Source organism: Acanthopagrus latus, chromosome 8 (assembly GCF_904848185.1).
Source record: "Acanthopagrus latus isolate v.2019 chromosome 8, fAcaLat1.1, whole genome shotgun sequence".
Classification (NCBI taxonomy): domain Eukaryota; kingdom Metazoa; phylum Chordata; class Actinopteri; order Spariformes; family Sparidae; genus Acanthopagrus; species Acanthopagrus latus.
The window spans coordinates 10,795,513-10,820,878 of record NC_051046.1 but is presented as its reverse complement, the minus strand read 5'-3'; the positions used below and the strand labels follow the sequence as shown (position 1 = coordinate 10,820,878).

Genomic DNA, 25,366 nt, shown 5'->3' with positions numbered 1-25,366 from the left:
AAGATAGAGACAAGGTCAAAGTCCCACACGCTGCATGTGAGGTGTCCAGGGGAAAAATGAAAAGTTGCTCTTGAGATTGTTGTTTTGTGTTTGTTTAATTATTGAGCTCTCTGGGAGGTGGGTGTGCTGTGGAAGGGGGGATGAAAACGAGTCACTAGAGGCTCTCCAAACCAAAAGACAACCTGATCAGCGAGAAGAGGTTCAACACAAGGTAAGATTCCAACTTCTTGAACTATGGTGCACTTTGTAGGCTAGGCTGCAGTGTGTGTGTGTGTGTGTGTGTGTGTGTGTGTGTGTGTGTGTGTGTGTGTGTGTGTGTGTGTGTGTGTGTGTGTGTGTGTGTGCGCGCGCGTGTGTGTCTGGGGACATTTAGGTGATCAGGTAACGCACAGACCTTGAGAGCCTGTTTGAAATGTATGGATTTATGGTGCTTTATGAAAACGAGCTGTCGGTGTCAGCAGTCCTGCTTCTGACTTTCAGCGACCTCCCACGCCTACCTGGAGCTGCAGCACACCTGCGGGCGGCCGGTGAGTAGCCTCGCACCTCCAAACTAATAAAAACTGATTGGCTGATGTGGCTGATATTAAACATGTCGCGAAATTAGCAGGTCAGCGATTAAAGTTTTGCCTCGACGAGCGCACAAGGACGCACACAGCTCATTGTTTCCTCATGGAAGCAGCAGGCAGTCCAGTACGCGAGCACACAGGTGACTCTGTTACCTGTCGCAGGCGCTCAGGCTGAAAGTCTCTTTGTTGTCGGCACATCAAGCTCAGCTTCAAAGCCTTAAGTTCTGCCCATGATGTCCGTGTGAAACCAAACCCAGGAGCGGGCCTGCAGCTGCCGCTCCGCACAAATCAAGACAGCTGTGGGAAACAGGGCGGCGGTGATCGTCAGTGTGGTGGCGCAAAACATTTTTTTTTTAAACAAAATTAAAGATATAGTGACTGTTTATTCGATGACGTCATGTCATATGCACCACACGAAATTAAATCCTCTTGAGCTGTTGAGTCAGTGTGATGGTTGCGGCTTGGGGACATTTGGGTCCCTCAGGGCCCCTCACACATATTATAGATGTGACATGTAATGAGCAGCATCTTTCCCTTAATGGACAGTAGAACCTTTAAAGCATTTTGTGTGTGTGTGTCCACGCCTTGTTTTTGTGTCTGGTGATTGGTTGTTAACTCTTTCAGGTCTCAGTCATCAGCTTGTGAATGCTCCACTAGTCACCCCTGATTTTAGCGATTGTGATGGTTAAAAAAGGATTAGCAAATCAGCAACTCAGTCATGTTTGTTTTCACAAGGCTCATGCTTAATATGTTTCCTACCAAAGAGGCTCCTGAGCCGGCTTCCTAAACCTGAAAGTGTCCGGCCCAATCAAACCACCTCTCTGTGATGTAATTATGACCGTTCAAAGCATTCTTTGTTCAGTGACCCCTTTATTCTCCTTTTATTTGCTGGGCTGCCGTTTTCTTGGGGAGCACATTTGATTTGGTGGATTTGGTGGAGACTGTGTTTTCTCAGGAGTGTTAGGGGGGAAATTGTGTTGCTTTTTAAAGCGCTGTGACTGTAATCCCGGCATAATGAGTGTATGCTGACATGGAGGCAGTGTTGCAAAACTGACTTAGTCTCAACCAGCTGCAGCTGAATGAATGAATGAACGAGAGCAGACGTGTTGCACAAGATGTGTCCAACGTTATAGTCATACTGGTGCACATGAGCACATTTGCTGTTGCATTGTTAAAACAGTTGCAGATGGGAAATAATCGCAGCCAGGGTGTTGCATGACCCTTGACCTTAGCCTGTCTGTGTAGCATTCACATGCTTGTGCTTTTCCAACATCGGAGGCCTTTTGTGAGCATTTCCCACTCTTTATACTGTTGTTGCTGTCTTGAATTTGATAAGAAAGAAAGAATAAGAAACCTTCAGCTTTTGCCCTCTTCTTAGAAGTAAGTAAGATTCCTGAATCTGTTCAGGAAACATAAGAGAGAGAGATTACTGAGAAGAGGGAAGATACAAAATGGAGAAAAACACATCATAGTCAAACCTGTGATTTTGAGGGGAATGAACCCAAAAATCTGGTGTGAAAACTGTGTTTGTGAACCACCTGTGCTGCTGATAGGATTTAATATGTAACAGAGATTTGTCATGACTCAGGAGTCAAGATCCAGCCTGGTGTGATGTGATGAGCCACGCTGTTTGTGAGGTCTAAGACGGAACTCATATAAATGTTATTTAGTTTTGCAATCAACAGCTACATTGGTTATCAATCAATCTGTAGGTTAGTTTTGATTAATTGTGGCAATGTGACATCTTAGAATGAAAGATGTCTCATAAAAATATATTCTATTTGCAGTTGTTGCTGAACATTAAAATGCTTAATTATAACGAATCATCAAAATTGACCATGATCACATGTTATTGTTGCTTGAGTAACCATTTTGGCTGTAACGCTGCCTTCAGGTGCTCTTCAGATGGTCCCATTTTCTGAATTGAGATGTCGGTCTTCCGACTTCAGTGTGTTCATGTGTATTATGTTGGAGTGTGGGAGCAACACGGATGCCATAAATAAGTTGTTTTGCATTTTCTCACCTAGAGCACTTAAACAACACATCGACAGCTGTTTCAAGTACTTTAGCAACTAGAGAGAGCAAAGTGAGCAAAACAATTACTTTCCAATACTCTGATAAGGGTTTCTCAATGTTTACTTTACCCGCCATTTTTCAACATCATATGGCATCAATCTATTACAATACAAAAATATTCTGCTTTGGTGCTGCTAGAGACAGATTGAGATGAAGCTGGATCAAAGTCAAGGTGAATTTATTCTCTGAGGTCTACTCTCCTTTCTAAGTCCAGACAATGGAGAGTTGTCCACAATTGTTGGGTGTTATTCATGAGCTGGCAGTAGATAACACTAGACAAAAGAAATTTCCTTTCCTTGGGGCTGTATGACTGTACCTATTGTTACATCTAGTTCATTCACATATCATGTACTCGTATCATTTTGGAAACCAAGATTTATCCTCACCTCATTATATTTGTATGATCTTTATCAGTTGGTTTCTGGATGACTTTTTTTTACTATTTGGAAATTACCTGTTGCTACACTTCAGATAAATGAGGTTTTTCTTTTAACAAACATATTCAAATAACTTGACACCAGTGTGGCAAACTGGAGATGCAGGTATCTAGAAAACATGCCCTTTAACATCTTTATCTTAATTTATGTGCTAAAGATAAAGCACCGGGTTGAATGAACCTTTTCCTTGATGCTTATCAAGCTGATGGTGCAGTTATGTAGAGAGGTGTGTAATGTAATCGGATTGTCCCGTAAACATGCTGTTTCTTCCATCCTGCTCTGTCTGGTTCCATGTTGTCATATTGGTGATTCCCCGTGGATTCAGTTATGGTAACCCCTCCTGAACGTAACCGAGCGATGACTAAAGGGAACAACCTGAGAGTTTCCCTGTAATCTACGTGACACTCCGCTCTGATAGGAGAGTGTCGTCGCTCCCAGCTACCCACACAGTTCCAGCTGGAGTTTTATAACTCTGCACACCTGACCACTTCAGCCACCAGCAACAGGTCCAATAACACAACCCCAAAAGTAGATGTAATCCCAGTAAGCTGCAGGTGGCCTCCCAGATTGGCTGCCCAGATCGCCACATTTTTCCCTCCTTTCACACACTGCCCCCTTCTCGCTCTCTCCCCAGGCTCCCAGTGCAGTGGTGGTTACCCTCAGCTGAAACAGGGCCTTTGCTGGGTGGAGGCAGCACGCTGCAGCCAGGACCTGTCACATTACTCTCAGCTCCACAGTGGGACGAGGGCACCTGAATACAGGCTGTGAGGGAGGGTAAGAGAGTGTGAGTGAGACTAAACCAAACACAGGGAGAGAAGGAGAAGCCTCGGCAGCAGCAACAGAGTCCAAGTTGGGACTTTCTGGGAGACACTTCAAGAGGATCACAGCTGTGTGTCTCTAGAGATTGTAGTTTAAGGCGTTCCAGCTGTAAGACTTTGGATCCGTTTGAAAAAGAGGCAGAATGGATAAGGATGCTCTGTATGACTATGAGTACCCGGACCTGGATCCCTTGCCAACAAAAAGGGAAGCAGAGTAAGTACACTCATCTTTCTGAGGACTTCTGAGGAAGTTCTTTAAAGCTTAAATGTCATCCACCTAGTTCAGTTTTGTATGCTTTAATGCATTGTCTTTAAATCAATCTGTCCATTGTTTACTGTGATTTTGTGGTTCTTTTTAAGTCTGAATACTTTTGCCATGAGATCCAGCTCTCGGTGAGATATTAGGTGACACTTGGCACAATCCTATAGCGTCAGTGTCAGTCTGTAGTCTTTTCGATTCAGTTTCATTTGTCACATTACAGTTGAAGCCGTCTCATTTTCATGCCTCGAGGATGCAGTTTGTGTGGAAAACTAGCACATCTTGCCATAGAACCTTTAAGAAAAAGTAAGAAAGTTTGAACAAAATGTAAATGTGCTCAACCCAAAACAACTCAGAGTTTAATGTTTCATTGTGCTTTATGTCAGATTCAAGATCTGAAGTTTTACTGACTTGCCTGGTAGCATCAATCTTCGCTCCTGGCCCTCCCACAATGCAACAGGGCAGAATAACCATTTTCTGTTTCTTGCCTGTACATTACTTTTCTATGTAACCCCCCACCCCCACCCCGGGTGGATGTGTTGGCACAGGTTGATAGAGAAATAATGGTATTTAACAATGGCTTCAGAGTAACAATATGACAGAATTACGATGGAACAAGTGTCATTTTTCACCAAACGCCATTTTCTCTTTAATGAACTGCCAGGCTGTCGTGTAAATTAATGGAGAGTGTCGAGTTGTGGTCTGTAAGGCATTTTTGTGGCCACAGTCTTAGCTCCCTATCTGTTTTAGCTTTGTGAACACTTAAATGTCCTGCTACAACTCCTCCTCCCATAGCTCTGACTATGAAATTGTAAGACATTTTGATAATACCTTAAATTTACAAACAGTCTGCTCTCTGACTGCCAAGTTACAAATTCACACGTTGTTTGGACAGGTAAGAGGCTTTTGTGAAACATGTCTGAAAATCCTTTCTGGAAGCTGACATCTCCATGCTCACAGACCATGAAATAGTGTATTTTCCGAAAATAAGTCTCTTAAAGTATGTATAGTTGTAATGACTACCCCATGACCAGGCATTCCTGTTCTCCCAGCGTACATGAGTGTGAACATAGGCATTTGTTGTTGTTCCTGTGTCACGCTGATACCAATCCGTTTACATGCAAATCTCTGCTGCAGGATTTCAGCTGCAAAGTTTCCAGCCACAAATGGCCCTGACAGTGACGTGTGAGAAGTTTGGGGGGGGGGTTCAATCTGTTAAGTGACTCAAATCCTTGATTGTTTTGCTCATGTGTGAATGTGTTGTTCCTTTTTTTAGAATAATCCCTCCATGTGACCCCACTGCTGACGACAGGCTCTACCATATATGCATCACTGCAATATCTGTAAGCTCACTTTTCCGTTGGATTAATGTAACACAGCATTGCACTGTCCCGTCATTCACAGGATGGGTGTTTGATATCACGCCTTGTTGTCAGGTATATAGAATGTTTTATGATGTGCCTTATGCAAGGTTTAGCTGTCAGAGTCAGTCAAAAGTTTTCACTCCTCACTGTTTGTTTTGACCATTCATTTTTTTAATGTTTTTTCTTCTCATTCAAGGTGCAATATGTAAGAATGAACCATTTGTCAAATTCATACTTCAACAAATATGGGGGCGACACATGGCCAGAGTAACCACTAACTGCTAATTACTGTGACTGCTGTTAGCTGGTTAGCTCAGTTATCTGTGCAACTAGAAAACTTTATTAGCTGACTCTGCTTGGACTGGGAAAGCACTGGGGCAGCTGGACCTCTAAAAGAAGGTTGTTTTCAGCTGCAAGATGAGCGGGACCCAGTGGGGAATGCTGGCAGGGAGTGATGCATGATGGGTACCAGAACTGAGCCAGAGTAGCAGGCTATGGCAAGAAATACAGAGGTGATTTACAGCAGCTCCGACCAGGACTCTGACTGGCCTGAAGGATGAAAAAGATGTGAGACAGGGATGTTGGAAGTGGGTAGAAGCTAGAGGAAGGTCAGGCATCATTCAGTGCCCCCTTCAGAGGCCTGAGCTATACTATTGGGTTATCGCCTCCTCAAGGCACAAAGTGGTATTACAGGGCTAGCTGGCTAACATGCAACCTGCGAAAAGTTAGATATCTCTGCAACACAGTATCATGAAAGTCTTTGACATAACATCCAAACTGCTAATTCTTCACAATTTGTTCATTATTGTTGTTTTAAACTAAAATGTGTACATGATGCACATTTGAATACTGCACATGGAGCCCATGTTATCATAATCTTGTTTTAGGTGAAAAATGGTATTAGAGTTATTCCCAATCCAAGTGATTTCCAGTCACAAACAAAATGTTACAATACAAATATAATGATTGAGTGCATACTGTTGTATTCAGTATCGGTGTAACTTCCAGTACAAGATGCAGTTGACTAGCCTTAACATTTCACCAATTATTGCACATATTATTTGTATGGTCTCCTGCCATGTATACAAAATGAAGTTACTTTCTCTTCTTTTGATGATCTTGGCAGTTGGTCCGATCTCTTCCAATTCTTCCAAGCTGTGTCTTTCCTATAGGTGTCACAGGTCATGACAGGTCACTGAACGCTCACTGGTCAGTGATCTTGACTGATGACAATTCATTCAGATCACATCCATGGGGAGCACTAATGAGACACCAGGGCTTGGCCTTTGGTGGCATCAACTCATTTTTTAGTCTGGGGGGATCCACAGCTGCAGATAAGGCTGACTGACGTTTCTTCTCCTCCTAGCTCGTTGTCATGCTGATCCTAGCGATCTTAGCCCGGCGTACGAAGGTGGGCGACAGACAGAAAGGACTTCCAGGTTTACTCAGGTGAGGCTGCATTTCATGCATCTTTTATCTTCTTGTTTCATAAATGATATCAACACCAGTTAAATGTGAAATAAAACTGCTGCTTGCTTTGATACGACCATTCTAGTAGTTTTGCATGTGAAGTCAAGTGAACTGCATATATTTAATATCACGACTGACTATTCACATAGTCAATGTCCACTTAGCTTCTGTTTCCAAACTTCACAGAACCTCATTGATTGGCTTATCCATGAATAAGCCAATCAAGTCATCAACTAGATGACTGCTGATTGGAAAAATAACTTTGAGTGGCTCTTCCATGAGGGACATATTTTAAATAACGCAACTGGATTTATATCTAGTGGCGTAGTGGGTAAGGAGCTTGTGCCAAGAGAAAACTATCTTAAATGCAATTTTGTATTGAAATATAGCAAATTCTCATTTTAAGAAAATATTTTTTTGAACTATTTCTAATGTCAGGAATGTTTCCGAAGAGCACTGGAACAGAGCAGTTCCTACTTGTGACTTAATTACGACTACGTTTTCGTACTCAGAACATAGATGATAAAGTATTTTTTAACTCTATGAAACACAAATGTCAAGGGCATTAATTTAATCCTTTGACTTGCTGATGTGCCCTTGAGTAATCAACTCCCAAATCTGCTCCAGTGGAGCTGGTCAGTGGCCAACTGTGGATCACCACTAGGTCTGAGAGGGTGTGTGATTGGCGGTCGGCACTGATTAGAGCTTTCATGCCCGATGAACCGTCCCTCAATTAATAGGGTTTGGAAACGGATGGATTTTCCTATTCCAAGCAAGTTTCAATGCTCATAGTTGATTTTCATGCTATACTGACGAGACTGGAAGCCAAGGGCAGCCTAAAAGGTTGTAAACCACATTAAAAAAAAAGGCGGATTTGAAGTGCATCATTCCCACCCAAAAACTGTTTCGTCCAGATGTGAGGCTGGTAACATGTGGGCTCTAAATACCTGCTGCTTGATTTCACAGTCCGGTCAACTTCCTGGACCATACGCAGCACAAGGGCCTGGCAGTGGCTGTGTTTGGAGTTCTCCTGTGCAAACTGTGGGGCCTGATCGTATCGCCAAACCCCCTCCCCTTCACGACAGACACGGAGAATAAACGTGAGCATATTATCCTAGCTGCTCCTGGACTGGCATTAGCACTCACTTTTAACACAGATCGTAAACCTTCAAAAACTGTTTTTAATGTTTATATGAGTTGTTAAAATGCTCCTCTTTCGAACAGGTAAGTAAGCACTGTTTTGGGAAAAGGTGCATTATGTGCAGAACTGAAGCAGAAGTAGTTGTCAATCTTGTATAGCATGGTTCAGTAAAGGACAAATCAGTGTATTTTCTTTGGTCTTCACACTCTTTTGCTGTATTTACAGAGAACTGGGTTATTCTGGGAGTCTTCTACTACCCAGCGCTGTACTATCCTCTCCTGGCATGCGGCACTTTACATAATAAAGTCGGCTATGTCCTCGGTAGCCTCTTGTCGTGGACGCACTTTGGTGTTTTGGTCTGGCAGAAAATCGACTGTCCCAAATCACCTCTGGTAAGCAAAGATGACATCCAGTACCACCGTGAGTTCTAGTGCATCTATGAGACAGCACTAGAACTCAGAGGAATAGAGTGTCTGCATTGTCACTGGATTAACTGTCACTTACAGTGTGTCATCTGTCTGAGTTTTAAGGATTATAAAAACAAGGCAGATTCGTTCTGGTCCCATTGATTACCAAACAAAGTCTGCAGCGTGTCAGTATAAGAGGTGTGATTTGAAAAGAGGAAGATCTTAATTTGCGGACACACGGCCGGAGCTTTCCAAACTTTTGTGCCACATCCACGTTGTGTGAGCTTTTTCTGCGCCATGAATAGCCACAACTCAAGACAATTGGTTCCACTGTCTGTTGGTCTTAATCAAGAGGCTTTGTCACACTTAATCAGTTTAGTGTGTGAGAGAGACATCCAGACTTTTTCTTTTTAATAGCGGTGATGCCTGTCTTTTTATCCCACTGTGAGTTGGCACGCACCCAATGCTGCATGGAGCATTTTTTTGGGGGGGGGGGCTGACCTGCAAGACTGAGCTTAATCACATAAAGAATGCATTTTGATAAGTGTTATATTGAGTTTTATATGTCTTTTTTCATGTGAATAAGGATAAATCACACTATTATATACCAGCATTTGGTGTATAACTTGCAGAAAGACTGAAATAGCAATAGCAGACACCCGTTATCACTCACAAATCCATGTGTGTCCGATTTGTCATGTATTTCTCCTCTGTCTTCAAAACTCTCCGCACAAGTTGCCGTGTGATTTAAAGTCTACTTTTTATATCTCTTTGCAGATACACAAACACTACTCCCTTTTCTCCAGCCTGCCCCAGATAGCTTGCTTGGCATTCCTTAGTTTCCAGTACCCGCTTCTTCTGTTCAAGGGCTTGAAGGGCACTGAGAAGAACAATGCCACAGAGGTAAGTTTAGCATGTCTGCTTCAGCCCCTCATAGCACCAACTGTTACATAACAAACTAGATACGAGTGTCTGCGTTGATTAGTCGCCTGCACTCACGTAAGTCTGAACTCTTAAAAAAAAAAAAAGAAAAGTCTCACTAAGACGCACATTTCTTCTGAATCTGTGCATGTGAGGAACCCGTATAAGCCGCCTGCTAAATCAAGGAGCTTATCGGGCTCATACAGTCTAGGCCGAGGGGAAAATGTGGGGTCCAACACAGCGTGCCAGTTGCCTAATCATTTTAAGTAGATTTGACGTAATTGGTTTACGTTATGTTCTTGATCAGATTATGAAAAGGTTGCCTTGTTTTTTTCACCGAGGAGACACAATGCCGTGTTTATTTGATGCTAATCTCAACGTGGGTGTGACAAATCTGGGGTGAGGCGATTGCCCCGGGTTTGACTCGCCTCCCACCCCTTCCTTCTCTCTGCCGCACCCCACAGGAACGTATACACGACACCATAAACCCGCACAGATGCAGAAGGTTTTCATAAAGAGGCTTAGTTTGTGAGCAATCCTTTTAATAATTACAAAATAATTTCCTAATTTAAACAGCGCCTAATACCACATACTTACAGAGGAGTTAAGGAATACGAAGACCCAGCTGAACCATTTATAACCCCGAAACACTAATGATTTCATCAAGCACTGCCACACCACCCCAGCCTGTTTAATGTGCTAGTATTGTTGTTTTACATTAACACTGTCCATATTCTCATTAGGACCTCGGCAGCAGCTACTACAAAGATTACGTGAAGAAAATGCTCAAGAACAAGCCGAGCAAACTCAGGTAACGATCATGATTTATGCCATGTTGTGTTTTTCTTTTGATTGTTACAAATGACGAACAGCTTGTCTCATTTTCTGCGCAACTCTGAGTTTAAACACAGCTGAAAGGGGAAGCTTCCAAAATAAGAGACTTAGACTTTCACCTCACATATTTTGATGGATGTTTTACTATTTTCAAGGACTTTGGGGGATTTTTAAGTCCTTGATCATAAATATTAGAGAGACAACGGGGAAACAAGGCAGAGAGGGATACAACAACGCTGTGGTTCACGGTCAGCATCTCAGCTCCTTTAGCAACAAAGGCCTCCCCTGTTTCACTCTTTTAACTGTGAACTCTCTCTCTCACTTTGTAAAATCAGATCAGTGAGTGTAGGAGTTTTGCTTTGGCCATTATTTACCCCGGCAATCAAAGCAGTCTCCATTAGCTTAAGCCGCTCTGTGCTCTGTGCTCTGTGCTTCACGTGTGCTCTTCCAGTGATGTGAAATAAGCTTGACTGCTACAATAGCCCTGGTGGAATGAGAGATTTATTTCAGCTACTCTTCTATTTTTTTTTGTTTTGTTTTGTTTTTTTGTTTGTTTAGTGCCTATTACCAAGAAATCAAAAAAAGGGTTAGGGGGTTAGGGGGTTAAATGTACCTTGCTGCATTTCCTGCATTTTATTATTTTGGTTTAAGCTCATTTAAATACAGCTTTTGCTTTTTGGTGCCAGATAACCTGATGAAGGTCTTAGTGCCGAAACGCTGTTGTCATTAAACTTAATTGCAAGTGTAGTGGGGAGTGTGTGGGAGTCTGTTCCCTGAGTTTAAGCCCATTTGAAACAGTTTGAGGTGTGTAAAATAGTTCAGTTTCATCATGGATGAACTTTCTCACACCTCTTACAGCCCATCCTCCATTTGAGAGCATGTGGTTCCTCCTGTATTTTTTCATTCCAATTGAAGATAAAATAAATATCAGTGATAGAAAAGAGAAACTAGAGGCATTACGTTGCTGCCCTGTTGAAGAATCGTGCATCACCACAATTATATATTCAAATGTTTCCTCATACAGTCCATGCAAATAGCCAACATGTCATGGAGAGGTTGCACCAGGAGATAATGTTTTATTTTCCCATCTGTACAGAATGTTTGACTCTCATGTAGATGGCTCATCCATTCACAAATGCTCTAATCCAAAACATGGAATTAGTTGAAGTGTGTAAGTGTGAAGTCTGTAAAATGCAGCGTTTTTAAATTTGCCCCTCTGTTCAACCTCAACCTCAGTGCAACGAACACAGAGACGCCCAAGCTCCCTCAAAGAATCCTCGATGCCGTGAAGTCGTACATTTACACACCAGAGGAGGGTAAATATGTCATCTTGGTCGTGCGTTGTGTCTGGTCATGGTTCTCCAGTTACATTTGTATTAAACTTTCCCCTTTTCTCCAAACAGCCTTCCGTTTTCCCTTGAAGCTGGCTATATCTGGTGTAGTGTCATTTATAACCCTGTATCAGGTAACTGGTATATTTACTGTTAGACTTTAAGATCCAATAAAATCCTAATATAATACACAAGGACAAATGGATAATTGTACAAGTTAATGTGATATGTCAGCATCCTGCTGTTAGATAAAAACAATCATAGTTCAGTAATGATAATCAATCATCAGGTCTTGACTACAACCAATCCTAACTCATCATAATCCTGACTCTGTTTATAAACAGAATACGTTTTTAACTATAAATGTTGGGGTTTTTTTTGTTAGGTGGCTCTTCTCCTGATTTCCACGGTGGTGCCTCCCCTCCAGCTCGCCCGCTCGGGAGTCGATGAAGACATCGCCAACGTTTTAGCTGGTTTCAAGATCATGCTGTCTCCGGACAAACACGAGGTGGTCAGGATCGTGGTTTATTACATGTGGTGTGTGGAAGGTGAGTGAAACCAGAGATCAGAGAAGAATTCATGTTTTGATTTAGTTTCATCTTATGCTTGTTGCGCGTATTGTTTCAATAAATTGTTTTCAAATCTGCAGAAATATAACATGCTAATTGTCGGTGAATGCTCTCAGTAAGCAGACTGAATCTCGTGTGCTCCTCGTCCTGCAGTGTGCTACATCTCATCAATGACCTTGTCTGCTTTGGTCAACCTGGCTATGCTCATGCGCTCCATGGTTCTGCATCGGTAGGTGCGAGAAAAGAATAACAGCTTAATAGCTTTTTTTCTCTTTTTTTCAGCCCCTTTCTTATTTTTCTATTCTCTCCACAAAAGTTTCCAAGAATGGCAAGCGTGCTTTGAATTCTGGCGCCTTCATTATGATGCGATGGTTCACAGAGGAGTTATTATAACATAATGGAGTACTAATCATCCAGATGGACGGAAAGGCATTCACTGGGCCTAAACTGCTGCTAGAATTGAAAATGGCTATTAAGATAAGAAATGAAATACTGGGTCATTACTATAAATAGCGTCGTATTAAAAGAAAAGGTTTTCATTGCAGAGTATTGAATTGCATGCCGGTCGAATCCCAGGGCTAAATTACCTCGTCAATTAGCCATGTAATTTGTACATTAGCTGATGATTTGGTTTTATGTATTGCTGCTGCACTGTCTTGATTGTGTTTTTGTTTTCTGTAGATCCAACCTGAAGGGGCTGTACAGAGGAGACATCTATAATGTTTATAACTGCCAGAGAAGCATCAGGGCTTCGCGGCCGGCGCTGGTCTGCTGGATGGGATACACCAGCTTCACAGCTGCTCACATCTTCATCGGTGTGTCTAGTTAATGAATGCTAAAGAAGAAGAATATTGATTATTCTTACTGTTTCATTTTTGAACCATGATTTATACAAGTATGAAAAAAGGAAGAAAGGATCTCCAGTGTCCTCATCTAGCCATTACATTTACCATTTCATGCCATATTAACAGTACTCTCTACTACTTCTTTATGGTTCTAAATGCATCTTTCTAGCAACTGAAGATTGAGATATTTAAATTGTCGTTTTGAGATTTCCAAGAGCAAAATGACTTCTCTACCCTCCATCCTCTGTGAAATGAGAGGGAGTGATTGTGCAGTGCAGATCTGTTGGATGCTGGAGATGGTTTTAAGGCTGTGACGGGCCCTGACGCTATGATCTCTCCCCTGCAGGCATGATCATCCAGACCATGGTGTTCTTCCTCTGCCTCCTGGTCGCCATCTTCCTCATCATCATGCCCATCCTGCACGGACAGAATCTGATCCTCTTTCAGATCCTCTTGAGCATGTGGTGAGCATCGTCACAGCTCTTACTCATTGAAGATCTCTTTCCACAGACCGTATGACCAAAGCACGAATCCCAGCTGTTATGTTGCTGTTAGGATTGCACAATTTAATGGCTATGAAGTAACACAGCTGGGGTTCGGGCCACTTCCCTATAAACTTTAACTGTGCTATTTATTCTTCCACTGGTTGCAGAACCTGTCACAAAAATGAAGCTTGACTCGTGATCGGTCAGACTGGAAGCCTCGCACCATTTCTGTCTCTGTTATGGTCGCAAAATTCACATTTTTGTCTTGCATGGTTGTTAGTTGCTGTCCTGAGGTAAACAGGCAGCAATCCTGTTGTCTTTGCAAGAGCAACACCCACAATAATACCACTTTACAGGGAAATTGTCTTGTTTCCATCACCTGTATTCTTTAAATAACCGAAAAATTGACAGCTGGAACAGTTTTTAATCTACAGCAGAGTGCTTTGTGTATGTTTTACAGTAATGGATACATTTATTTTACTGTCAATTTACTGTTCTTTCTTTCTTTATTTCTGTCTTTCTTTCTCTCTTGTATCACAACAGATGCTTGATTGTTGTTTTTGTCCTTTAGGCCCTTCTGGCTGATGATCATCTTGGCTGTGTTGATCCAACATATCACCGGCAGGTTTTGCTTCATCAAAAAAACAGCAGGCACACGGGACCTGGACAACAGGTGATTCACTATATTTGTTGCTATGTACTGTAGAGCACCAGTATTATCAGCTGATATCAGCCGCCGTATATGTTGTGCGATATGCATCGGTATGAAATCAGTATCAGCACTGGCTCCAGAAATCCAGAATCGTTTGCGCTCTAACGTGATGTCTCTTCTTGTTTTATTGTCAGATAGCTTCAGCGTAGTCCTTGTCATTTGATTAACTACGTCTCTTCTCTCTCGCAGGGGTAATCTGTTCCTGCTCACCTACCTGCTGTTCCCAGTCAATGTTCTGATCGGGGTGCTCCTGGCAGTGTGGCGCTTGATCATCACAGCCCTGTTCAACATCGTCCACATGGGGCGGATGGATATCAGTCTTCTTAACCGCAATGTGGAGGCATTCGACCCAGGTGAGCCAGAACACTCTGCACTTCCATACGGATGCACACAGCCACGACGTCACCGTCTGGTGTTCTGATCAGGCCGAAGCATCAAGGTCAAGTTCAAAGTCATCTGCTTTATAAGACATATATTCATATGATGGATAGCCTCGGCTGTCTCATCTGCAAAATCAGTTCCGGGTCCTTTAAAAATGTGTTCAAATAAAAAAAAACAAGGCACTGCAAGGGAATTCAATGCCTTGACTTCATGCTCATTATATTTAAAATTTCCCAACAGTGTTTTTTTTCTCTCTTTAGTCTCAGACACACAATGTTAACATACTCATTGGTATTAACATCAGGCTTCTACCTTTTATAGATGCCACTGTGGTTTTTTTTTTCCACTCTCATTGTGAATGCTTAAAGAGAAGCAATTTTCTGTGAGCAAATGCACTTTCACTGATCCCACTTAGAGGCCAGAAATGGCGTATCCTCTCCACTTTACTCTGCCTGCAGCTCACTGCAGCTCACATGATATCTGTATTCTGTTCAGTGCACGGGACGGTAATTGCACTCTGGTCTCTGAAATGGCTGCAGATTTAAGACATCTGTTGTCAGAAAAAAAGCAGGTGGTTATGAAAAAAAAAAAAAAAAAAGAAGAAGTGTGATTGTACGGCCATTATGTGTGATTGCCTCAAAGCCAACATGGGGTGTTGTCCTATGTGTTTATTGCTTTTGCCCAGTCAGAGTGACCCCCCCCTTCCCTCCCTGTGTCTGTCTGCAGCCTACCGCTGCTATGCTCATTATCTGAAGATTGAGGTGAGCCAGTCTCACCCTGTGATGAAGGCCTTCTGCGGATTGCTGCTGCAGTCAGTGGGCCAGGAGAGCAACACTGCACAGAGGTCACGGGACGCTGAAGAGGGTCGGTAGCACAAAACTCACATCATCATCTACACACTTTATGCATTTCCCAAGTGCTAATGACTCAGTTCACACTGACTTGGTATATATTTGTATAAATGCACTGTGGGTTCATTATATTTAAGTATTTATACATACACAAAAATAAGGCTTGTGTTTCTGTAGACAATAGGCGCATTGCATAATTCCACCAATGATACACATTCAAGTGTGTTCACAGATCTCTGGGAGTACAACTACATATGTGGAAAAAAAAACAAAGCCTTTTGAGGCTCCAGAGGAAGCTGCATGCAATCTAATAAATCTGTGATGTCCAGTGATCATCAGCGACAAAGTTGCATTGTGGGTAATATAGATGGCAGCTGATGAACAGTTTTAAGACAAATGATCAAAACTGATACATTGATTAATCTACCTTTTCAAAAACCTGGTGACTATATTACCCACAATGCAACTTAGCCACTGAGTGACATCACTGGAGGCCGTTTATCACATTACATGCAGCTTCTTCTGGAGCCACAAAAGGCTTTAAATATTAATATACATAGTAGTACTCCAAGTGACCTGTAAACACACTTGAATACGTAAAATCGATTTAAGAGTTTCTGGACACAATAGAGATCTACTGGAGAGATACACTGTGTAAGGCTTTGGGTGTGCAGGCAATTGTTTATTGGTTTTGTTTGGTCTTTTCAAGAAAATCAGTAAAATGTAGAGTATCTCCGGCCTCATCCTTTATAGATCAACAGTGTCGTCATAGCTTCATTAAATCCAGTGTGACTTTCTTTAATTTCTCCTGGGAGGTTCAGAATCCAGCAGCAGGTCACTGTAACGGTCTCGCACGCGCCGAAGAAATGAAAGCTTCGCAGTTCTGATTTAATATGTCAGGAGCAAATTGAGTCTCGCGGTCGGAATAATTTACAGTCCAGCTGCTGGTCTCAATCAAATCTGTCATAAACTTGTCAGCTGTCCGTATGGCGTGCCCCGCACTCGCCTCAGCCCGCTGCCTCTGTCACCAGGACACGGTGCCGTCCTATAGACTGTTATTAGGCATATTATTCAGCTGATACAAACGAAGCCAAAAGATGAGGAGCTATTTCAAGGCCGGTTGGTAGGCTGGTGGTGTTGACTCAAACAGGAGCTGAGTGACGGTCGCCTACGCATGTTGTGACAAGAGGACATACATTATAGTGAGAAATTAGCAGGAGAATGCATCAGGCTTCAGCTGCTGTTGTGGAATCCGACTCTGTCTGGTTTCTAGTCACAGCTGAGTCTAATTACAAGCATGTAGGGGAGATGCTGCTTGTTTGCATCTAGAGAACAATGCATTATCAGTAATAATCTATTGTATTGCAAAGATTAGTAGCCTAGCTGATTACACAGATGAGCTACGCTAATTGCCTGTTTCATATTCATGTAGCCCAAGGGGCTTAAGCTTTCAGTGTGTTAATGACAAGCCCAATATGCTCCGACCATGCTTATGGGATTAGAATAAAATTGCTTTCTATTATTACTATTTCTGTAGTGTCTAGCTGGTCCTAGGTGGCCCCTCAAAGGAGTGTTTTCCCATTCCAGTTAAGATTATAAAAAAAAAAGCTTATCTCTTCTCATGTATGTATGTATATGACATACCATTGGTGCTATCATGATGTCTGAATGTCCTCAGGGATCCAGCTGGTCCAGCAGGAGAAGAAACAGCACAAAATATCCAGTGCCAAGAGGGCCCGCAGGCACTGGCAGCTCCTCTACACCCTGGTCAACAACCCCTCCCTGGTGGGCACCAGGAAGCACTTCCAGCGTCAGGCCGCAGAGAGCTTTCTGAATGGAAGCCTCAACCGCAGCGCCAAGGAGGGGAGCAAGAAGGAGGCGGCGACCAAGGAGGCGGAGGCCACTGCCAGCAACTGAGAGCGAATGTGACCACGGTTGAGGATCGGCTGCAAAGCCGCTCCTTTTGGTTTCGGGAAAAATTCTACAGTCATATTATTTTTGCTCACACCTGCTGTAGATGTGTCTAATAAGTGCACTTACGGTTCAGTGCCACATGTAGAGATACTCCCCAAACCTTTCCTGTCTGGAGACGGTGCGTCCACTTCATGCTCTTTATGTCCCCCTGGTTGTTTATATGTGAGGGCTGCGGTCTCCAGTCAGGTGGAGAAGCTTGTGTGTGGCACTGACATCCCATCCAACCACACTCATTATGTGTCATTTTCAACACGTTGACGTGCTTATTTTGGGATAGCACTCGTTTGCTTAATGTTTCGACCTGTAGGTTAATCACATGCTCTCCAGTCTCATCATGTAGTGCAGATAATGCAGATGTGGTAGTCGCCCAAACTGAACACATGGATGTACAATCCACTGAAGCACCCTCTTAAAAGAGAGTATTATTAATATATAGAGCATTACACTATTTATGAATATACAGAATGAGGGGTTTTCATAGCCTGGATGATAATTGTTTTGTTTTTTTCAATTGTACACATTTTGTGTAATTATCAATAACCTGTGGAACAGGAAAGGCAAATGAAACTGTTTATTTTCTGTTTTATTTGTAGATCTTTAAGTCCAAAACCACTTGCTGCTACCAGCATTTTCTTATTGTCGTCGAAACTCTTTTTGTTTGTTTTTTGTTGGCTTCTAACATTCACAAACATTTCATCGTTTGTCCCTGAATTTACATTTAAAAAATTTCGACTTTTAAGTTAAAATATGAACACTCGAATTTTCCTTCTGATTACTGTGAAAATAAAAGTGAAACAAAAGTTTCCTCTTTTTTTTTTCTTAAATCATTTATAATATTGTGAAATATGGTCTCTTCTTCTAGAGCATGTAAATGTGGGATAAATGCATAATTTAGTGTGACGCTGCTCTGATGTCTGTGTGGGGCGAGCTGAACTGGACCAAAATGAAAAATGAAGACAAAGAGCTTTGTGTCGAACAGCGCGTTCAAACGCACCCCTTTCTTTTTTTTTTCTTTTTCTGAGCCTTCTGCAGAAGCAATCTCCAAAGTCGCAGAGCCCATTTCAATTTGTCTCGTCTTTTTGAAGCTCCCATAATAAAAACGCGAAGAAACTAAAGTACGCTGATTTTTTTTTTTAATTCTTGTCTGTACTGAGCACCAAACATAAAGCTGATGAAATCAACATGTTGCTTGATTACAATTTTTTTTTTTTTAATTTTCGATAATTTTCTAGAAAATAAGCTGATTCTATGTTTGTCTCTCGAAACATCCGAATCCGCACTGACAAATGAAAGAAAAATAGACCGTATAGTTTCATATGTTTTATTAATTCCACGTACATAAAATTATATCAAAAAATATTCAAAGATCAAGGGTTTATGTTTGGGGTTTTTTTTCGTTTCGTTTTACAACAGTACACAAAAAACTCACTATAGGCATCAAATTACAAGACAGTGAAGCCGCCGGACACACATGCGTCCTGTTGTCGAGGCTTCATAGAAAACTTACCTTCATAAAAAAAAAGAGAGAGAGAGAGAATATTTTTCAATTCACATGGCTTTACATCACAGGTCGACAGCAACATCTAAAGTCCCCTAGACTACACTAATAAAAACCACACAAGGAACTACGTGTGACATGCCATGGACACGTTCATTGTAAAAAGCGAGAGTTTTTAAAGCAAGCACCCGTTGATCAAGAGGTTAAAAGTCGCACGTTATTATTTATTTTTTAAAGCCTTAACATCACGTCGAACAACCAACATGTTTGTTGGGAAATAACCTGGAGATTTCCCGTCAAGCACAGCACAGCTGGAGGAAGAGGGGGAAAAAAAGTGAAATGTCCTTTTTTTTTTTGCCCTTTTATTTTCGGACTGGCAGCGGGCAGGTCAGGCGCAATTAACACCGACACCAAATCTGTGCGTGTGGTTTGATTTGATGAAATATCAGCTTTTCAAAATCTGCGACCACTGTCGTGTGTGAGCCGACACCTGAGAGGATGGAGAGTGGTCGAGGCTCACCCACATTTACGCACCGAGACGCAGACAGCTTTAAAAAAAAAAAAGGGAAAAAAAAAGGAACAACTGGTCCCTGATGTTAGTTTATTTAAAAATGGCTTTAAAACATTTGGCACTTTTGTTGTGTTGTGCTCCAAAACGATGATTTACTCTCCTTTTTTTGTTTATCCTTCAATTACTTCCCCCTTGTTTTCACAATTTGCGCCCCTGCCCACCGCTGCGTGAGGAAACATTTAATATTTTTGCTGCTTTCCTGTCAGTTCTTTTTTTTTTTTTTTTCAATTTTTTTGAGGTCTTACAAAACTGTAGAAAGCTGTGCTTGCGCTGTAAACTGTGGTGTTGCTTATTTTAACCTTACAGTAGAGATTACACATGTCACACGAATCAAGTCACAATCTCAGGTGATTGGCGGAGTACTGTCTGAGGTAAAAAATAAAGAATGGAATTAAAAGATCCACAGACCATCAGTTTTCACGTGTGGTAATGGCGGGTGAGTTTCCTGCTTGCATGTAGGCTACTTAAAGTAAAATATTTTACATTACACTCGCGGACGTCGGCGGAGCTCAGCGGCTCGGCTGCTTGTAGTTGCCGTTGATCTCCTCCGAGATGTTGACCGCCTCCGCTCCCAGCGGTAACCTGTCACTGTACTCCGAGCCCACCTCGAACTCCTCCGGGTTGGTTTTGGACGACGACCCGGGGATGGACTCCGTCACCACGCTCCCCTCGGCCTCTCCCTCTCCGTCGTCTCCCTCCTCGCCCTCGGGCTCCCCCTCCCCCTCGCCCAGCTCGCTGGGGTTGAAGGTTTTCTCGGACTCCACGAAAGACGCCCTGCGATCAAACTCTTCCGCCATTTGCTTCTCCATCTGATCCGGATTCTGGGCCCTCATGATCAGCTTGTAGGTCTTCCCTTGGTACTTGTATAACAAATGGCAGCAGGTGGCTCCCAATAGGGGCACAGTGGCCAGACCCAGAAGGAAAATGCTGACAACCACGATGATCAGCAGGGAGGGGATCTTCTTCCTGGTTGTGAAGACGACTTGCACTTGGCAGTCCTGCCCCCCATAGGTGAGACAAAGTGTGTAGTTGGTGCCGGGCTGTAAATCGTGGAAGCGGTAGGCGTTAACCCCCTCCTCGATGTTGGACCACTGAACCATAGAGTGTCCGTTACCTGTATTCACGCAGAGGTAGAGCATGTCTAAGGTGGTTTTACTGGATGAGGACTGGAACAGACCCAAAGGCTCTTTGTTCACAGTTTCCTGGTTTTCAGCGTGACTGAGATGAAGGTTCGACTTGCTGCTGGGAAGCTGCAGCGGATTCAGCTGCACTTTGGCCTCCGTCTCAGACACCTCCAAAGCGATGACACCAAAATCAAAAGTGTACTGCTTCAGGTCGTCCAAGCTCAGGTTGAAGGCGTGATTGGAGATGTATTCACTGCTGTCTCTCACGCCACACTTGCTCGCAAAGCTGGGGTCCTTCGCCCCCCCTTTGGGGCCATCAGCCGTCCCGGTGCCGCCATTTTTGTCCGTCCCATCTTCATGATTGCTCTTTGTGGTTTTGTCATCCTTAGTCCAGTTGATCACATTGTTCTTGGAGTTGTCGGGCTCCGCAGGCTTTTTAACAGATGGACGGATCTTGTCCACCATAGAATCAGATTTTGAGTCGCTGGCATGTTTTTGGGTGGCTGCCATAACCACTTTAACACCACTCTCCACTTTACCTAGGTCGTTCACCGCAGAGCAGCTATAGTTTCCATTTTCCTTTTTACTCATCTGGGGGATGATGAGAGAGCCGTTCCTAAAGATGAGGAATCGATTGTTGGTTGTTTTATCATTAATTGGCAAGTCATTCATCTCTCCAGCAGTTGGCAAGGGGAAGAGATAGTTTTGATTTCCAGCGATGACCTCCCAACTGACCTGCGGTTTGGGGCTCCCAGTCGTCACACAATTTAAGACAACCATGAGCCCTTCGAAGAGCTCTGCGTTCTCGATGTCGGGCTCGTATGTTATTGTGACAGTTGGGGCACTACACTCCAGTTTGGGAACGTTTGCAACCAGTGTCCCCTTGAGGTGTTCAGGGGTCTCGCACTGAATCAAATTGGGCTCGGGGATGGAAATCTTGGTGACTGCGATCCAGTCCCTGAGCCACTCGAGGCTGCAGGTGCAGCTGAAGGGGTTGTTGAAAATCTGAAGGTGTGACAGGGAGGAGAGAGCGCTGAGGGTCCCCTGCACGATGGTGGTGAACTTGTTGTTGTTGATGCGCAGCGACCTCAGGTCTTTGAGTGTGGAGAAGGCATCCTTTGGAAGGTTGATCATCTCGTTGTTGTTCATTTTCAGAAGCTGCAGGGCCGTGAGGTTGTGAAGGTCCACCCACGGAAAGTTCACTATTTTGTTGTGGCTGATGTCCAGGTTGCGGAGCTGGATCAGGGGGGCCAAGGTGTCCGTCTCTATGGTAACAATCTCATTGTGGGCCAGCCAGAGAGAGGTGACCTGCGTGATGCCGACGAAGCTTTTGCTTTTCAGCAACTTGATCTTGTTGGCGGAAAGGCTCACGGTGGTCACGTTGGAAGGGAGACCCACAGGCACCACCAGCAGGTCTTTGTAAGCACAGTCAGCAAACTGGTGGGCAAATCTATCCTGGCAGCTGCAGAGCTCTGGACAGCACTGAGCCATGCTCATCAGAGTAGTCCACAAGGCCACGAACCGCAGCAGGCACCTCGCCATTTTTCTGCACCTGCGAGTTAAGAAGAAGCAGACATTAGCCGAAGGTAACATTTCAATCAGATGGTCACACTGCATCCATTATGCCCGTAACAGAGGCGGAAATGTACAGTGGAAGCTTTTACATCTCATATCAGTTGAAATGTTTCTCATTGAGAGGGCTGTGCTTGTTAAAGGGGCATTAAAGCTCTTTAACACAACTCAAAATTACATCAGAAACTCATTAGAAACAATTAGGTTGAAGACAACAACTGCTGCTGCCACACAATCTGAAGGCTTTGCATGCACATTTTGTTTTGAAAATATGCATGTATACATATATATAAATGTTTTTTAAGAGCGTCTGGGACATCCGTGCACTTTATGAAAACATACATGCTGCATCATGTTTGCAGCAAAGTGCGGGTCAGTCGGTGCCTCCTGCTCTGTGCGCGTCTCCACAGTCCGGTGCGGACAAACGGGCGCTGCCTATAGACATGAAACCTTTAATTTGAGCAGTCAAGTCAGACACATTTTATTTTAAGCAAGAGTTAAAAAAGAAAAAAAAAAAGAACAAGAAGAACAAGAAGAAGCATCATTTTCATTATCAGTGCATACAGAGATTGAGCTTTTTGCACGAGCAGATGCCCTTGTTATTGATCACAGTTGTATCTGACCCACGGGGCGATGTTTTCCACCTCAGCTTCTATTTAGATTCCGTTCAAACTCCTCTTTTTTCATCTTTCACCTTCATTCACAGCCTCAATCACCACTGAATCCTCTTACCTGTCCAGTGTTAACTTCAATTCTTCTTGTTAATCACTCTGGGAGTTGTTGTTTTTTTAAAATAATAATCCTCTGAAACAAGTTTTAATGGTGGAACAAACTCGGGTCCTCGTTTGTTGCGGGTCCTTTCACATGACTTCTGCGGGCGTCGACGGCGGTGATGAAGGGCAGCGGAGGGGTCATTTTTCCCGGTGAGTCGCTGTTGCAGTCCGTCGGCGCTTTTTTCCTCTCCGGCGAGTGTGGGAGCCTGTGCGCGTTCCCGCCGCAGCGGAGCGAGAAAAGGAGGCGTGAACGCGCAGCCTCTCCCATCTCTCTCCTCAATATTAAAGATACAGAAGCTCTGGGTCCCTCCACCCTCCTCAAACAAAACATTCATAATTTAACAACCGATGTTTTATTTATCAGCCCGACCCCAAGCGTAATCTTTGACCTCATTCGGTTTGGCTGCGGCCTATTGTCTTTTATTTAAGGCCCCGAGTTTCCAAAACGCACTGACAGATAGACACCATTTCCTGAACTGCTGCATAAATAGATAAATAAGTGAATAAATAAATGGCACTTAATAATTAAGAGGAAACAGCGCAAATGAAACAAACAAAAGGACTGACAACACACTGAATCCAGAGGAGAGAACAGAGCCCCAAATCTCGAGCCTCGTTAAAGATCATTTGATGGCATCTCAGTGAAACAGTGAAACAGTGTGAACTGATTTGTAAGCTTCAGTGAATGTGTTACAACCGGAAGTGGCATATAAAGCCAATACAAACCGATTTAAATAAATCATAAATGTCTTATCCTGCATCCTCTCAGCGTTACTCTCAGACGTGCACATGGAGGCTGCACATGCTTATTTGTAGGCGAAGTAATCCACTGGCTTGTTTTAAATGTTTGTGTTTAATCCAATTGCTATTAATTTTGTTAAACATTATTGGTCATTGTTGCTCCTTGATCATTTGAGTCATACGGCTCAGCGTTGGTGTTTGACGGGGCTTGTTTCTTGCTCAGATGCTGCCATCGTCTGGTGAACTGCAGCATGAACTCTGTGTCTCCTGGCAGCTCGAACAACAGGCCACCGGGCCATGACAGTGCACAGCAGATGTGAAATTAGTGACACAGTAGTTTATGCTTTTTTGTTTTTTTGATTTTCGTATATGACTGGAAATCAAAGGCGTGCTCTGGTGTGTCCAGAGTTTAACACCGTGGCAATGAGGACACTTTTTGCCTTACCTCACTTTGGGCTGAACCCTCAAATGGCTGACTGGGGCCTGGTTAAGCCTCAAGGGGACCCGGGATTGCCCCCACCCACAGCTAACACTGGAAGCACGTCAGGAGTGGATTTCCTAAAGGTCCAATGTGCAGGATTCAGTGGCATCTAGCGGTGAGGTTGCAGATTGCAAGCATGCAGGAGAATCCACAGTGGCCGCTAAAAAACACAAAACATTTGAAATCCCCTTCCTGGAGCTGTGGTTTGGTTTGCATGTGCTGGACCACTGTGGAAACAGCAGACTCCCTGGAGGAGGACCCGCTCCCTCTGTAGATATGAAAGTCTGATTGCAAGTTTAAGAAAGAAAATAATTCTTATTTCAGGTGACTGTAAGAACATAACGATCCCTCTAAATGTGGGTACTGTTTTAGACAAACTTGAAGAAATGAGAGCCTGTCCTCTGGTTTTAGGGTTAAAACTTAAGTTCAAACTCAGTTTAAAGTGAAGGCTGGTGCTGTGATTATCTCAGTCTTGTGATACCACACTGACCTCTGCTGTCACTCGACTGTAACTACAGGAAAAATTATGACGCTTGTACTCACATACCTGCTGTGCATCTGTGTTATGTTGTACATTTGAAATTCACCAAAGTTTGTTTATTCACAGGGTTGGGTTCAAGCTAAGGACGACGACTTTGGTTTCCTTAGCGAGAACGAGGAATGATTTGTGTTTGTTTTTCTGGAGCCTGTCTCTCTTCCTGTAGATGTTCCTATTACAGGCGCATGGCAGGAAAACACGGGGCTGTAGGCGTGGTCCAAGTCCTCTGGGGATCAAGGTCCAGTTGCAGTCATATCAGAGTGCAACACAGCTCATGGTCACCACGCACAGTTAAGAATGCACTGCCATCCAGATAAAGAGCTGCTGTTAAAGGGTAGCTCTGTCAATTTTACACATTCTAGTGTGTTTACAGGTCTTTGAGAGCACTGCATATGTGAAAAAAAGTGGCTAGGGATGAAGCTGCCTGTAATCTGATCAAACACCTGCATGTCACTCAGTGGCTAAGATGCATTGTGGGTAATGTAGGCACCAGAATCTTGCATGGAATGAAAAAGGCAATATCTCTGTTGCTGCTGTATTGATAAGGATCTACAGTGTGAACAGAGCTGCTTTTCAAAACCTAGTGCCTACATTACCCACAATGCATCTCAGCCATTGATGGAGGCA

At 43.3% G+C, this 25,366-nt stretch overlaps 3 protein-coding genes across 4 annotated transcripts in view; 1 reads left to right on the top strand and 2 right to left on the bottom strand.

The window, feature by feature from the left end:
• ccdc33 (coiled-coil domain containing 33) overlaps nt 1-2,181 on the bottom strand; it is a 53,481-nt gene extending 51,300 nt beyond the window's left edge. Inside the window, exon 1 of the mRNA XM_037106200.1 lies at nt 720-2,181. The gene's annotated coding sequence lies outside the window, so the exon portion shown is untranslated. The remainder of the gene's footprint in view (nt 1-719) is intronic.
• Nucleotides 16-18,244, top strand: stra6 (signaling receptor and transporter of retinol STRA6). 2 transcript variants are annotated; one of them, XM_037106196.1, is made up of 19 exons: nt 16-211; nt 481-527; nt 3,714-4,111; nt 5,433-5,499; nt 6,887-6,969; nt 7,957-8,090; nt 8,357-8,523; nt 9,316-9,441; nt 10,203-10,270; nt 11,530-11,609; nt 11,697-11,758; nt 12,010-12,172; nt 12,347-12,422; nt 12,875-13,008; nt 13,385-13,502; nt 14,095-14,196; nt 14,425-14,588; nt 15,343-15,480; nt 17,146-18,244. In XM_037106196.1, exons 3-19 carry the CDS (start codon nt 4,041-4,043, stop codon nt 17,382-17,384), a joined length of 1,992 nt encoding a protein of 663 aa, XP_036962091.1. In that variant the 5' UTR covers nt 16-211; nt 481-527; nt 3,714-4,040; the 3' UTR covers nt 17,385-18,244. The 2 variants fall into 2 exon arrangements, with proteins under 2 accessions (XP_036962091.1, XP_036962092.1); XM_037106197.1 differs by lacking the exon at nt 481-527.
• Nucleotides 18,245-18,748: 504 nt separating this feature from the next.
• islr2 (immunoglobulin superfamily containing leucine-rich repeat 2) lies at nt 18,749-23,226 on the bottom strand. Its single transcript, XM_037106195.1, has 2 exons — nt 22,939-23,226; nt 18,749-22,186 (listed from the first exon to the last, which is right to left on the bottom strand). The coding sequence occupies exon 2, from the start codon at nt 22,174-22,176 to the stop codon at nt 20,020-20,022; it is 2,157 nt and encodes a 718-aa protein (XP_036962090.1). The 5' UTR covers nt 22,177-22,186; nt 22,939-23,226; the 3' UTR covers nt 18,749-20,019.
• Between the last annotated feature and the right edge of the window lie 2,140 nt (nt 23,227-25,366).